The sequence below is a fragment of the Castor canadensis genome, chromosome X (genome assembly GCF_047511655.1).
Source record: "Castor canadensis chromosome X, mCasCan1.hap1v2, whole genome shotgun sequence".
NCBI lineage: Eukaryota > Metazoa > Chordata > Mammalia > Rodentia > Castoridae > Castor > Castor canadensis.
Window position 1 is genome coordinate 107727658 of NC_133405.1, and position 14077 is coordinate 107741734.

Consider the following 14077-nt stretch of genomic DNA (forward strand, 5'->3'; position numbering starts at 1 on the left):
TTACTAAAAACAAAACTACGAAAGGCTTTCTCCAATGGCTCAGAGAAATCCAATCCTTCCTGGAGGCAGCCTAGAAACCCTATCTATCCTGATGCCAGGATCCAGCCATGCCACAGGGTGGAGGCTCTGGGCTGGTCCTGGTCTCCTTGGGGTGGCTGAGAACAACGCAGGAGGTGGTGGGATCTTCTGGCTGCAGGAAGCTACAACTGGATGGGAGGCTGTGGGTGAGATAGGAAACTTTGTGTGCCTCATGCTTTCCCATCAGCTGATCCTGGAAAGAGAACCTTAAGCCCCATCTAAACCTCAGCACAGCACACACACACACCCAGCCCTTGATTCATTCCTTTGCAAAAAAGAAACAAAAACCCTGTAGTGTGGACGTTGACACCTGGACCTGCGGAACCAAACACCTTGGTTCCAATCCCAGCTCTGCCGACAACAGGTTGAACTTGGGGAAAAGTTTCTAAGCGTTGGTCAAGTGGGTATAATAATAGTGAACTTAGGGTGAGGACTTGAGGGTCACATCAGCGAAGGTAGTCATGGTATCCAGCCGCAGAGGGCCACTCTGGACCCCTAGGTCATGTGACTCGCACAGCTTGCTGCACAGATAGCAATCTAAGGTACCAGGATCTGCGTGCGAGGCGATATAGCTACCAATGTGTGCATGGGGATGAGGGGCCATACAAATGGAGCGAAGAAAGATACTTTTGGATATTTTGGCGTGCCTGGGCACATCCCTGGCGCTCTTAGGCCCTGAGGGGACAGCTGCGTTTCCAGAAGCGCTGTCATAAAAGGAGGGGGTAGGGGGTGGGGGGGTGGGAGCCCCGATCCGAGACGTTCCGGGGAGGCGGAGGAAGGAGCACAGGCCCCAGGCGGGCGGGAGGGAGGGAAAGAGGCGAGAGGAGGAGTTTTCCAGGCTGGCCTTCGTCGGGCCGCAGCGCAGCCCCTGGGTCTCCTTGGTCTCCTCCCGCCCCCTGGAAGCGCGCTGCGCTGCGGAGCCCAGCGTCGCGCCGGCTCGCCATGGGGAGCCAGCTACTCCGGCCCGCGCTGCTGTTGTCGCCCGCGCTGCTGCTGCTGCTGCGCGTCCCGCCGAGCCGTGGCTTCCCAGGTAGGAACCAGAGGTGGGGAGAGAACCCCGGAGCCGCCCCTGGAGCCCTTTGCTCCAAACCGAGGGAGATGTGGGGGCGCCCTTTGTTTGCTCTGGACGCGTTTTTCGTAGTCCCCTGGGAGGGGGCTCGCGTCTGGGCACATGGAAGGGGGCAGATTGTCCCATCACCAAGCCCGGGACGCCCTCGCGGCGCCCAGAGCCCGAACACCCTCTGTGCCCAGAGTACCAAGGTTCAAATCAAACCCTCCTTGGCAAAAGAGGCTAGGAAAAGTTTGGACGCGGGCTAGTTTGCCACTTTGTCACCTCCCTGTATTTTGCTCCTCACACGGTTGATCACGGGCATTGCCCTGGGCCTGGCAACTTGTCCTGGAAGGGGCACCTACCCTGTCCCACTTGAGGTTCCACGCTACCACCCCCCTCTGGGGCCACAGGGTATGAGCCACGGTAGAGCAACTCTTGTGGACTGCATGGGCGGGGCCTCCTCCGCATGGCCTAACCCCCTTCCCCTGCTAGGGATTCCGAGAAAGTCTGCTCCTTTGAGGGACAGGCGCCAACTGAGAGTGGTGACATGTGGCATGCACTTGGTTAGCCCAGAGAAAGGGGGAGACAAGCGCGCTTTGCTGGGCAGGGGATGGGGCTTCTTGTTGCCCGGAGAGCGTGGTCTCTAAGGGGACCGTGGTGTTTATTGGGGTCTACCAGTGTGGGCAAAACTCTAGAAAGTTCCAACTGACTAATTTCCCTACACCAAACTCCGGTTAGCAGAGAACTTCAGAGGAGCGGGGCACGTGCTATGCACCCCTCTGGCCTTGGAATGAAGAGGAAATCCATGCACGAATTTTAATTTAGTGTCAATGGGAAAGTGGGTGGTATGAACTCTAGGACGTGCAAATATTTGGGATTGCATTCGGCGTCTCTGTGGGCAGTTGAAATTTGGGGTCTAAGAAAGAACCTCCCCAATTCTGATAACAGGCTGAGGGGTTCCCAGATATCGTGCTTGGGAGATATAGGGACTGCTGATGGAAATCCTCTACAAATTCCCAAACGAATTAGAAATGTGTAAGTTAATAAGTGAGCTGTTGCTTGTAGGAACTAATTCTGGGCAGAGTGGAAAGGAGACTTGATGCTCGGTGCCAGGCAGCTGCGATTCTCATGGTGTGTCAGTGCCCCCACTCCCATCCTCTTTGGTAAGAGTCGCATTGAAATGAACTTAAGGAAGTCATTAAGTGCATAAGAAGCAGCTTTAGGGGAACGGAGGAAGAAACTGAACCACTCTGGAACCTCAACTTCTCGTTGAGCCATTCTCAGGCAGGGGCCCTCTTCTTTTCCATCTGAAATTGCTCTCCTCTCCTGCTTTACCCTCCCCACTCCTTTCTCTCAGCTTCTACCCTTATATAGTATAGCTTGCTGCCCGGGTCCAGACACCCACAGGATCATGGATTTGCCAGTTGGAGCACTTACTACTTCTCCTGCTGTTGTGGTACCTACCACTAGTTTTCTTGGCTCCCTCTGCCTCCTGCAGCCCCCTCCCCCTCCCACCAGCTCAGCCGAGTGCCACCAGGTTCCTCTTGGCCATCACTTCCATTGATTCTAACCTGCCCCCTGGCTCTGCTCAGACTACAGATGAGCTAAAGCAGATTGGAGTAGCTGGGGAAGCACTTCCCTAGAGCCCTCTCTTGGCATGTCTCAATGGAGCATCTTGGGAAGTGATCTGTGCTGGGGCTGTCAAATCCAGAGGATGGGATTTCAGTCCAAGCCAGAGGTTTTAAGATGGCTGGGGGCGGGGGGGACTTTCTAGACCCCGTGGGACTGGAGGTAAATCACATCAGATAAGTTCACCTTAAATGTGGGGTGACAGATTTTAAAGATCATTTCAGAGGCACTTTCTCTGTAAGTGGACCTTGTGTCTCCAGTAAGAGAGAAAGTAAGAGGCATTAAATCTGGAATTTCTGAAAGAGGGAGATAGGGATCTAGGGCCCCACCAGTACCCAGCTTATGTAACCATCTGAGCTTTTATAGCAAATCTGTCAGAGCGAGAGTAAATCATCCCCATTCCCACCCTTGGAAGGTCTCTGGAGTTCTTCCATCTTTGAATTTGATGCAGCTTTTCTGGCCCTCTGATTTATTCTTTGCAGCCTAGCAAAGTTACTGTGTCTACAAATACCCACACGAAGTGTATGGAGAGTTCCTAGCAACATTGTCTGTGTTTGATTGCGTTTGTATGATTATAAGAGATGGGAGTTTTCATTGGTTCTATTCCTAAATGAACTCTTGAAAGCTTCTTCAGATCTGAAATTTTGGAAATTCACTCCACCTCCTTCTGCAAACAAAGCTGAAGATAAAGGATGAAGACCATGGTCACTAAGAAAGATGTTGTGACTCTTCTCACGTGTAGAAAAAAAAACCCTGGTAAAGTAGTGTGATTTCACCAGTCGGATAAACCAAGGAAGATTTGTTGAAAAGTCAACCAGACCACAGCAGCCAAACCAGTCTTCTGAAATGCCACATTTGGAGATAAGTGTTAGGAGTGGAGCACCTGGCTCAGACTATACAATTAAGGCCTCACCAAGAGCAGCCTGGAAATTTCTATTTGAGTTTAAAGCATGTAATCAGGTGACAAAATTACTCTGCAATAAAACAGAGATACGCTAGGGAGAGCAGGCCATTTTTGTCTGGCATTGTCCTCATTGATAAACACTTCCAGTACAAGTACATTGTTGTTACTACTCCTCATGTCACAGCTTCATGAGCTGAATGAGGCATCATCACTAAAGCACTGACTCCAAACCTTGCCACCTCCTCAGACCTCCCACCGTAACAAAGTACAATTCTTCTCACTTAGACTCAATTGCCGTAACATTCTGGCCTTTAGTGTCTCTCAGGCTAACTGATTCTCCTTTCTGTGGCCAGACACCAGTCTTTTAAGTACACTAATTTTTTTTTATCACATTACTGTCCCTACTCAGAAACTTAGAGCAGCAGCTCCCGGTCTGTTCTCGAGTAGAAAGTTGTTTTCAGGGGACTGCCTTGTTTGCTTCTAGAGTAGTTTTCGAGCCTCTCCACTGGTTTCCTAAAATCTGGCTAAAGTAGACTATCTATCGCTGCAGAACCTGAGTTATGTTTTCTTTCTTCTTGACAGATGCTGCTTCCTGCATCTGGATTGCCTCCCCAGTTATTCATCTGTCCAAATTCTGCCCATTGTCCAGTGACACCCCATTTTCACGAAATAGTTCATTTTTTTTTTTGGCAGTGCTGGGGATCGAACCCATGCCTTTGTGCATGCTCTCTTCCATTGAGCCACACCCCAGTCCTTGAAACCTTTCCTTGATCCTTGAAATGACATCCTTCCTTTAAACAACCACAGCTCTTCGTGGCTCTCTTGTGGTCTCTATCACACATGTCATACATCATAATAATTCATGTACTCCTCTAACTTTTAGATTCTGAGCCCTTAAAATCAGAGACTGAGGCTGGGTGTGGTGGCACACGTCTGTCATCCCAGCTACAGGGGAGGCGTAGGTGGGAAGATCGGTGCAGTCAGAAGCTAGCCCCGGGCAAAAAGCACCACACCTTATCTGAAAAAATAACCAAAGCACAAAAGGACTGAGGTTGTAGCTCAAGTGGTGGTAGAGTGCCTGCCTAGCAAGCACAAGGTCCTGAGTTCAAATTCCAGTACTATCAAAAAATGAGGGACTGCTCTGTGTCTTACCCTTGTATGTATTTCCTATGGTGCCTAGCAAAATAGCTGGTGCCAAGTGGATATTTGTGCTTATTGAATTAACTGCCCCTTGTGACTCTGATGATAAGCCATTGGACGGGAAAAGGACCTGAAAGAAACATGTGCACAGGTAGATCGAGCTTTGTACCACCACAAATCTACACACATAGAGACTATGACTTGCTGGTCACAGAGGCTCCTTTTAAATCCATGAACACCCTCTGTTTAAGCAATAACCTTCTCTGTTGGGGGCTGTAAGATGAGAGACTGAGTGCAGCCACAAGCTGGAGTTTGCATTTATTATTTTTGTTGGCCACTTTACTCTGGGCCCTTCCAAAGTAGTTGAATGGTTTCCTTAGTAAACGCAAATATGTGTGCTACATCAATTCCCCTTTCAGTGAACACAACTAAAACTGGTAATTGAAAGTGAAGACAGAGCTTAAACAGAAGAAGGCTTACTTTTTGCAAGCCTATAGCTCACTATGAAATTTGTAGCGGCCAAGTTATGATTAATATTCAGGTTAAAAATTCACTTCCAAAATAGCAGTGTGACTAATCACCTCTCTGGAGTTTCAGTTTGTGAAGAGATTCTCAAGCCAGTCCCTTTGTTCTTGACTGTGTAATTTCTTGACAACTAGCTTTTATGGACCATTTGTTGTAGGAGGGGATGGTATTTTATGCCTGCTCTTTCTCTGGGAAATTTGAATTCAGTTCTGAAATGGAGTCACTTTCTGTCTTCTCTAATGAAACCTGGACTGTACCCAGAGACTTACTTTTTGAAGTGGACATGAATAATGAAGTAGTTATACGCTTGGGATACAAGGATGAAGAAGTACGCAATTCCTTCTCTTCGGTAGTTTTCTGTCTTATGTGGAAATAGACACAGAGGTGTCTCAGGTGACAAATGTTATAGTAGATATGGGTACACATGGGCCCTGTAAGCACAAAGAACACTGTGCCTAGATGTTGAACGTTGATGGTGGGAGATGCTGATGCCAAGATGACAATGCTGAAAGATCCAAAGAAGGTTAAATTAGGTGGCGTGTGGGCTTCTCCAAAAAAGGTTTTGAAATTGGAAACAAAAATCTATGTGAATATGCTTTTGCAGGGGAGAAGGCCCTATTCCCATTTAAAGTCCCTAACCAGATCATCTTTATGAATTCCGTGAGCATAATGAACACTTAGTTGGCACAAAAATCAACATACAAAATGAGATGAAATTACCAGAGCAGGAAAACCTTGATTGAACCAATGAGTAGGTGGTTTCTCGAGTTATAGCTAGTTGTATAGTTTCCACTTCTTCTCATTTAAAAAGCAACACCAGGTTGGGGGTGAAGCTTAATGGCAGAGTGTGTGCTTAGCATGTGTGAGGCCCTGGGTTCAAATCCCAGCACTCCCAAAAAAGTTTTAAAAAATAAATAAAAAGAAACACCAAACAAAACAAATTAAGACATAGATTGTAATTTCTTTCAGATCTGGGCTGGCAACTTATTGTACCCCCACTTAGCACAATGTCTGGGACCTGGGGGAGGTCCCTGGATCAATATTTGCAGATTGATTTATGTAGTTGTGACAGAGAATCAAACCATTTTATTTCAAGTATCCCTGTAAGATTTAAACAGAATTTCTGAAATGATGCTGTCCAAAGGAAAAGAAATGGGAGATAGCAAAATGTCTGTGAAACGTTGGAGTCCCCAGAACAAAAGAGTCAATTGGACGGGCAACAAGTCAGGGCATAGTTAACCGGTGAGAATCTTGGATATCAAATCACCCTATGACACTATTCTAAAAGACTTGAAGCTCCAGGGAGTTCTAGGGGTAAGCTTTTCAGATAAAGATTTAAGGGAAATGCTTACGCAAGAGAAAGTCATTGGTAGCACTGCTAAACTTCGAAGTTTTCCAGATGATAATTGGTTGCACCTGGATTTCACAGGAGCATGGTGCACTCTGGCCTCAAAACTTCTGAGCTGAATGATTCACTCTTCCATAATCCTTAGCTCATGCTGGATGCCTCTTTATGCATTGTTCTCCAGGGAGACGATAAATGGTTTTGGACATAATGGCTTGGATTATCCCAGAGATTTGGGGTTGTAAATTGCATATATGGGTTTTAAAATTTTTTATGAGTAATAGACAGAGCCTAACAGAAATTGAGGGCAGATTTTCTGCTTGGCCTTGAAATATCATTGCAGTATTTTTTTCTGTCCTGCTCTTAGAGTGACTTGTAGTGTGGTGGGTCACATGTACCAGCCATCTTGTTTTCACTGACCGTTTGCAATGTTCACCCAGTTGTGCTTAATGAGCGTATCTTCAACACCACTTGCTTCCCAGGATCCTCTAATGGTTCATCCTGGTCTGCCGCTTATTGTGTGGGTGGCTGAGCTGAGTGACCTTGCTGGTTTCAGGCATCCAAAAATGTCCAGAAACACTCGTTAAATTAGGGCCACAGGGCCATTGTGGGGTGGTGAGGAAGTGGTGGTGTGACCACATCTCCCACCTTCTGAAACTCTGCTCCCAGAGTGGCCATTCCTTATAGGAACTCTGCCAGACATGTGGCCCACTGACTCAGCATTTGTCAGACCAAGGCTCCAATTCCTTTTCATATCCAGTGTTGAAATTCTGTTTACTCAGCTTTTCAAGGAGCAGAATCACATCGTTTCACCATTAGCTACTCAAAGATCTGTACCTCCAGCCATGTGAGCAGGTTGTAGGGTCTTGCTTATTTTTTTGTACCTTCATGGTCTAGCAGGGAGCTTGGCTTCTGGGAGGCTGTAGGTGGATGTGGGTAATGACATCTGTCTGGGAGTGCTTCTGGCCAGTCCTGACCCTCTGAGTGGGTATCTCAGGTTCTATCTCAATTCCTGCAGGAGTTTCTCTCGTTCATACTTAAGTTCCTAATACATGGAACTGTGAAATTTGAAACTGGGAGGATGCCCATTGCCAGAGATAGCAATTCTTTTGTTTTAGAAAGGAGCCTCTGAGGCCCAGCTAGTTAAAGGAATGTGTCTGGGGGTCACACAGAGTGTTAAAAGCAGAGCTGGTGTTAGATAGAGCTCAGTGAATTCTCTTCACTACCAAAGACCTTGTATTTGAATTCAAAGCTTGAGTTACCACTATATGTTAGGCACCTTGCCAGGCCCCAGGGCTAGGCAGGCAAGACTAAATTACATTGTGGCACTCATTGAGTCCTTGTCCAGGGTGTAGCTCAGTATCCTTATTTATAGGGACACTTGGCTGCACTCTCAGGGTCTTATGTCTGCGGCTACTTGGATGTCTCTCAATGGTTTTGAGAAGTTGCCGCTCCAAGGCTAGTCCTTGCTCCCTTTTGAGGCCATCAGGGCCCCCAAGCTTTTGTCTCTGTTCTGCTTGCTTTGAGCTCCACACTTAATTTGTGTTGACATTTTAACAGCTTTATCGAGATGTAATTCACACACTACACAATTCACTCATTTAAACTAGGGGTTTTAGGACATCCCCTAAGTTGTATATCCATCACCACAACAGATTTAGGACATTTTCATTAGCATTAGCCGCCAACCCAAACCCTCCTTAGCCATCACTGCTCACTCCCTCATCACTCCTGCCTGTAAGCAACACTAGCCTATTTTCTGCCTCTATAGATTTGCCTCTTCTTGGTATTCTCTATTAATAGAACCATACAAAATTTGTTCTTTTATGTCTGGCTTCTAGCGTAATGTTTTCAAAGTTCATCTATGTTGTAACATGTATCAGTACTTGATTTCTTCTTATGGTCAAATAATATTCCATTCCATGGATATACCCCATTTGATCTTATTTTATTGAGACAGGGCCTCATTCTATTGTCTAGGCTATACTCAAGTTCACTATCCTCCTGCCTCAGCCTCCTGAGTTCTGGGATTATAAGCATGGGTAACCATACCTGGCTTACCACATTTTACTTATCCACTCATCAGTTAATACATGTTTGGGTTGTTTCCACTTTAAGTCTCTTAAGATAATGTTGCAATGAAAATTTGCATACAAGTTTTTATGTGGATATACATTTTTATTTTTATTTTTCTTGGCCAGATACCTAGGAATATTGTTCCTAGTTGTTAAAACTATGAGACCATTTTTCAGTGACTGCACCCTTTTACCTTCCCATTAGCTGTGTACAATGCTTCTATTATTTCTACACTCTCACCAACCTTTATATTTTCTGATTTTTTTATTAGTGATATCATTTTATTCCAACTCATTACCAACTTCCTCTCAAGGTTTTAGTGACATAGAAGTGTCTTTTCTGCTAATAATGGCAGGATACTGGCAAGAGTTAGCCATTGGTGTCTGTCTCCTTTCACTGCTGACTGTAGGGCAACTGCAAGCCCATAATGCACCTTTGAGTGAATTATAAAGGGATGTCCCGTCTGGGCAGTGCAGTTCCATGGGTACAGAAACTTGGTCAGAAGATAGACTTTGGGCTAATTAGGAAACAGAGGCAGGCCGAGGATTCGAGCATGGAGAGTGGAGGGTAGGCTAGAGTTGAGAGCCCACTTGCTCTTTTGGTGGGTGTGATGGTGGGTGTTGTGTTAAATTCAGGAAACTCACTGACCAGCCACACATGCAATACTGCAGATCAGTGGCTCAGCCCCAAATGGGACAGAGCTGTGGACCTGGGATTCTTTTCTAGCTTGTGACTATTTGAAAGGAGAACAAAACAAAAAACTGTGTGTCAGCAAGATCCTTGCACCTTTGACACCTGGAACCAAGACAGAAACGCCCCACCCAAGACCTACTGAATCAGCATCTACATTTTAACAAGATCCTGCTGATGATTCTTAGACATGGTGAAATATGAGAAGCATTGGTCTGATGACCCAGTTCAGCCCTTTGCCAGGACGGGGTGGCTCGCCTGTTTATAACTGCCACACAATGGTTCACTTCCCTTCCTCTCCCTTTTCCTGTTGGCCTTGCCTTCATCACTGAATCTACTCGACTTCCTTTCCTAAGTCCCCGACATTCCTGAGATAAGCATGTACAGCCTTTGGGTTTCTACTCCCTTCCCTAACTCCAAAACAAACCCAACCCTTCAGACGCCCTTGACTTCATCTCCTTTTAAGTCTTCCTGCTGGGAGTGCAGCCTCTTCCCAGTTTAACAGAGAACAGCAGCAAAGCACATCTTCAGATTGATTGCAAACAGGGGCTGTGCATGGCTTTCCCCTGCAGCTAAGATGTACCTTATAAGTAATTTCAGCTCATTAAGAAAACTGGAATAGTTCGATCAGGGCTGCTCTGTCTCTCTAGCAAGACTGTCCTGGAGCTGAGAATTGCTGAAACTGACCAACCCTTAAATACATAGGGACACCAGATCTTTACACCAGAAATCAATGCCGTGGAGTTAGGCAGGAGGCAGCTTTTTGGAGAATGAGTGAGGGTGAGATGAGTGAGGAGGTTGGGAGAGCACACCCAGCCCTTAAGCACCCCCAGCTTCACATGTTGGGAAAACCAGGAAGATGGAACTTTTAACAGCACTTAAAGGGGGGGTCTCACTTTTGGGGGGTTCTGAGGGTATGTGGCTCTAGACCCAGCAATAGTACTTGGACAGGCTGAATTAGGATCACCTGGGAGTCTGTTGAAATGAAGTTTCCCAGGCTCCACCTGTGCGAATTTGGTAGATCTGGTAGGGAATAGTAAGCTAGGGTGGGGGTTTTGCAAACTAGTCCAGACAGGGCAAATTTGGCCTGCTGCCTGTTTTTATATGATCAGTTGAGCTAATAATAGTTTTAAAATTTTTATGATTAAGTAAATCAAAAGAAGAATAATACTTTATGATAGATGAAAATGATGTGAAATTCAAATTTTCTTGTCATTGGAACACAGCTGTGTTCACTCATTTGATCATTGCCTATGGCCACTTGGTGATACAACAATAGAATTGAGTAGTTGTGACAGGGACCATATGGCCTGTGAAGCCAAAAACCTTTTGTTTATAGAAAAAGTTTGCCAACTCCTAACTTACGGCCTTCCTACTGAAAATGTGATTTGAGATCTGGCCTTACCTGGAAGCTTTGTAGAAATGTTGATTTTTGAAACCATCTCAGACCTATGAAATCAGAACGTACCCCCTTTTTTTGTGGGACTGGGGTTTGAACACGGGGCTTCATACTTGCAGAGCAGTCACTCTGCTGCTTGAGCCATACCTTTTGTCCATTTTGCTCTGGTTGTTTTAGAGGTGGGCTCTTGCAAAGTATTTGCCCAGGCTAGCCTCGATTTGTGATCCTGCTGATCTCAGCCTCCCAAGTACCTAGGATTGCAGGTATGAGCCACTGGTGCGTGGCTCAGAACCTACCTTTTAATAAGAGGCCTAGGTGTTTGGAACTGCTTCTTCCCCATCCTGAGGCTCAGCTTAGAACTCATGTTGAAGGTCTAGGCCAGCATGCTGTAACTAACATTGTATACTATACTGCTAATTTTTCTGATATACAACTGGGGTGTCTCCTCCTCTAGGTTTAGAGCTTTTATCTCTGGATGTTTTTTGTTTGTTTGATTGATTGATTTTTGAGAGGATTTTATGTTGTCCAGGCCAACTTCAAACTCATAATCTTCCTGCCTTAGCCTCCCGAGTACTAGGATTGCAGGCATGCACCCACACCCAGCTAACCTGTGGATATTTAAAACACTCTAGAAGCTGGGCCCCTGTTTTAGTCTTTCCAATCCCTGGTTAAGACCCACTGTCCTAATCTAAGATGGAAACAGACTAGCTTTTGCTACCTACTGATAGATTTCCTTGATGTTGTCTAGATTTCTGGGAAGCAGGCTCTGGTCTCTCCATATCTGCTGCCCTAATAGGATCCTGCAACATGATATGGCCCATAGCCTTCCATTCCCTCCTGTCCTCTTCGTTGAAGAACTGTTTTCCAGAGACTCATAGATGCGCCCCATCAATGCATGATGCATTGTCGTTAAGGTGGGAAATGCTGGGTGCTATGGTTTGATGGTTTGTCTCCTCCAAAACTTACCCTGATTGCCACTGTGAGGATATTGGGAGGTGGGGCCTTTAAGAGGTGATTAGGACACTAGGATGGACTGGTGCTTTTCTCATGAGAAGTGAGTTCTTGCTCTCACAGGACTGGATTAGGCTGTGCTTTTGTTTTGCCTCTGCACTCACCTGCTTGCCCTTCTCATCATGAGTTATAGTAGCACAAGGCTCTCATCAGATGAAGCTGTCCAATATTGGTCTTCTCAGCTACCAGATCCATCAGCTAAAATAAGTCTCTTGTGTTTATAAGTTACCCAGTCTCGGGTTTTCAGCTATAGTAGCACAAAATGGCCAAAGACACTGGGTTAAGTAAATTTCTTTATTGCAGGACTGCTCAGGGTCATTGATGTACTAATGTACCTTATTTTCCTCTCAGAGAACACAGGAAGGAATAACGAAGACCACAGAATCTCAGTGTGGTCTCCAGATCAGCAGCAGCATCACCTGGGAACATATTAGATAAATGAATTTCCATACCCCACCTCAAGCTACTGAATCAGAAGCAGGGGATGGGGAAAGGTGGGCACAGCGATTGGGGATTTATTGTTGTTGTTGTTGTTTTGGGTTGTTTTGGCTGTATTGGAGTTTGAACTCAGGGCCTTGTGCTTGCTAGGCAGGCGCTCTGCCACCTGAGCCCCAACCCCACCCAGCAATCTGTTTTTAACAGACACTGATCCACTCTCTGAAGTATGAGGACCACTGGTGTAGACATTTCCAAATTATTTTCTCAGAGCATCTCATTAGACTAATGCTTTACATTTGCTGTTTTTAATGAGAACTGTGTTTTTCTTTTATTTTAGGGCAGAGCACTTGGGAACGTGACATTGAAGTCATTGAGGTATTTACTGGTGGCAGTGACCACTGCAGGCATGGGGGACAACCTTTGGGTAGAATCATCTATCCTACATCTGTCCCTTGAGGCGGTTTGTGTGTACTTGATTAGAGGAAGTTTCCTCAAGTTGAAAGCCAACTTTTGGCTGTTGCAAACATATGTTCTTTAAAATGTTTTTTTGTGTAGTAAAATGTGAAGAAAGCTGGGGAACAGGCCTTGCAATGTTTCCCTCTCCTCCCTGGCTATCCCTCCTTTCAGAATACTCTCCACTCCTCCAAAATTTCCTTTTTCAAATCCCAAACCCATCTTTCTGGGCCAGCCAAGTCCAAATGGCTTTTTGGTGCCCTAGCTCACAGTAAGTGACTCTTCTCCCCATAGGAGAGCCTCTGGAGGCATTCAGGTTGGAGGTTGTACCCGGTCCTCAGCACAGAACATCTGCTCCTTCCTTCTCAGAGCTCAGCTCACTCTTCTCATTCCAGAACTTCTTCTTTGCCATTCTTTATGAGGGTCAGCAATGTTACAGCCATGGGCCTGCATGTGAACACTTGCCCTTCTTTATTCTCAGAGAGCTTGTAACTGCTGTGTTGTCACTTAGTTTGAAAGTCCCAGTGACACTGAGTCTTGTGGGTGACGTGGGAGGAACCAGTAAGTTATTCTGCTGCCTCTGTGGGTTGGCTGCTGAGGACAACAGACGGGAGTGAGGGATGAGAAAACCACCCAGACCTTGATTTCCAGAGAAAGTAAATGAGACAACTGACAACTTGCACTTTTATACTTCTTTGGGGAAAAAAATAGGACTCTTATGTCATAGTTTACTTGTCTTGGCCCTGTGGTCTGAATAATTATGCTCATTTTTAAAGTGGGCCATTTGATTCTGCAGGTAAGCTGGGGCTCTCCTCTGATGAACACACATTAACAATGCTCTAAAAAAGTGTAAGTGTAAAACAGCCACTGTGAAAATATTCAAGTAGAGACGTAAGAAGTTGAAAGCAAGCCCACCCTTCATTTTTTTCCTGGATCCATTTTCATTTTTTCTGAAATTGCCACTCAATTTTTGACATAAACTTCTAGACATGTTTTCATGTGTGTGGTTTTTTTTAAGAAAATAAGAGGGAAAAAGAATGTATTGTCACATGCAGCAACAAGGATGACTCTCACAGACATAATGTTGAGAGAAAGAAGCCAGACAGAAAAGAGTACATACAGTACATCAGTTTATATAAAGCTCACCGACAATGTGCCAAACTAGCTTATGGTGTTAGAAGTCAGAAGAGAGGTTGCTTTTTTTTTTTGGTGGGGAAGCAACTGGGAGGGACCACAAAGGAGTCTTCTAAGGTGCCGAAAGTGTTTGGCATCTTGATCTTGGCTGGGGTTTCATATATGAAAATGTACTGAGATGTATACATTTAAGATGTGTGCACT

At 45.6% G+C, this 14077-nt stretch overlaps 1 protein-coding gene across 2 annotated transcripts in view; it reads left to right on the forward strand.

The window, feature by feature from the left end:
* The first annotated feature begins 855 nt into the window (after positions 1–855).
* The window catches only part of Srpx (sushi repeat containing protein X-linked), a 72231-nt gene continuing 59009 nt past the window's right edge, over positions 856–14077 (forward strand). For both annotated transcript variants that reach the window (XM_074062318.1, XM_074062319.1), the window contains exon 1: positions 856–1108. In XM_074062318.1, coding sequence (XP_073918419.1) covers positions 1021–1108 — 88 coding nt within the window. In that variant the 5' untranslated portion in view covers positions 856–1020. The remainder of the gene's footprint in view (positions 1109–14077) is intronic.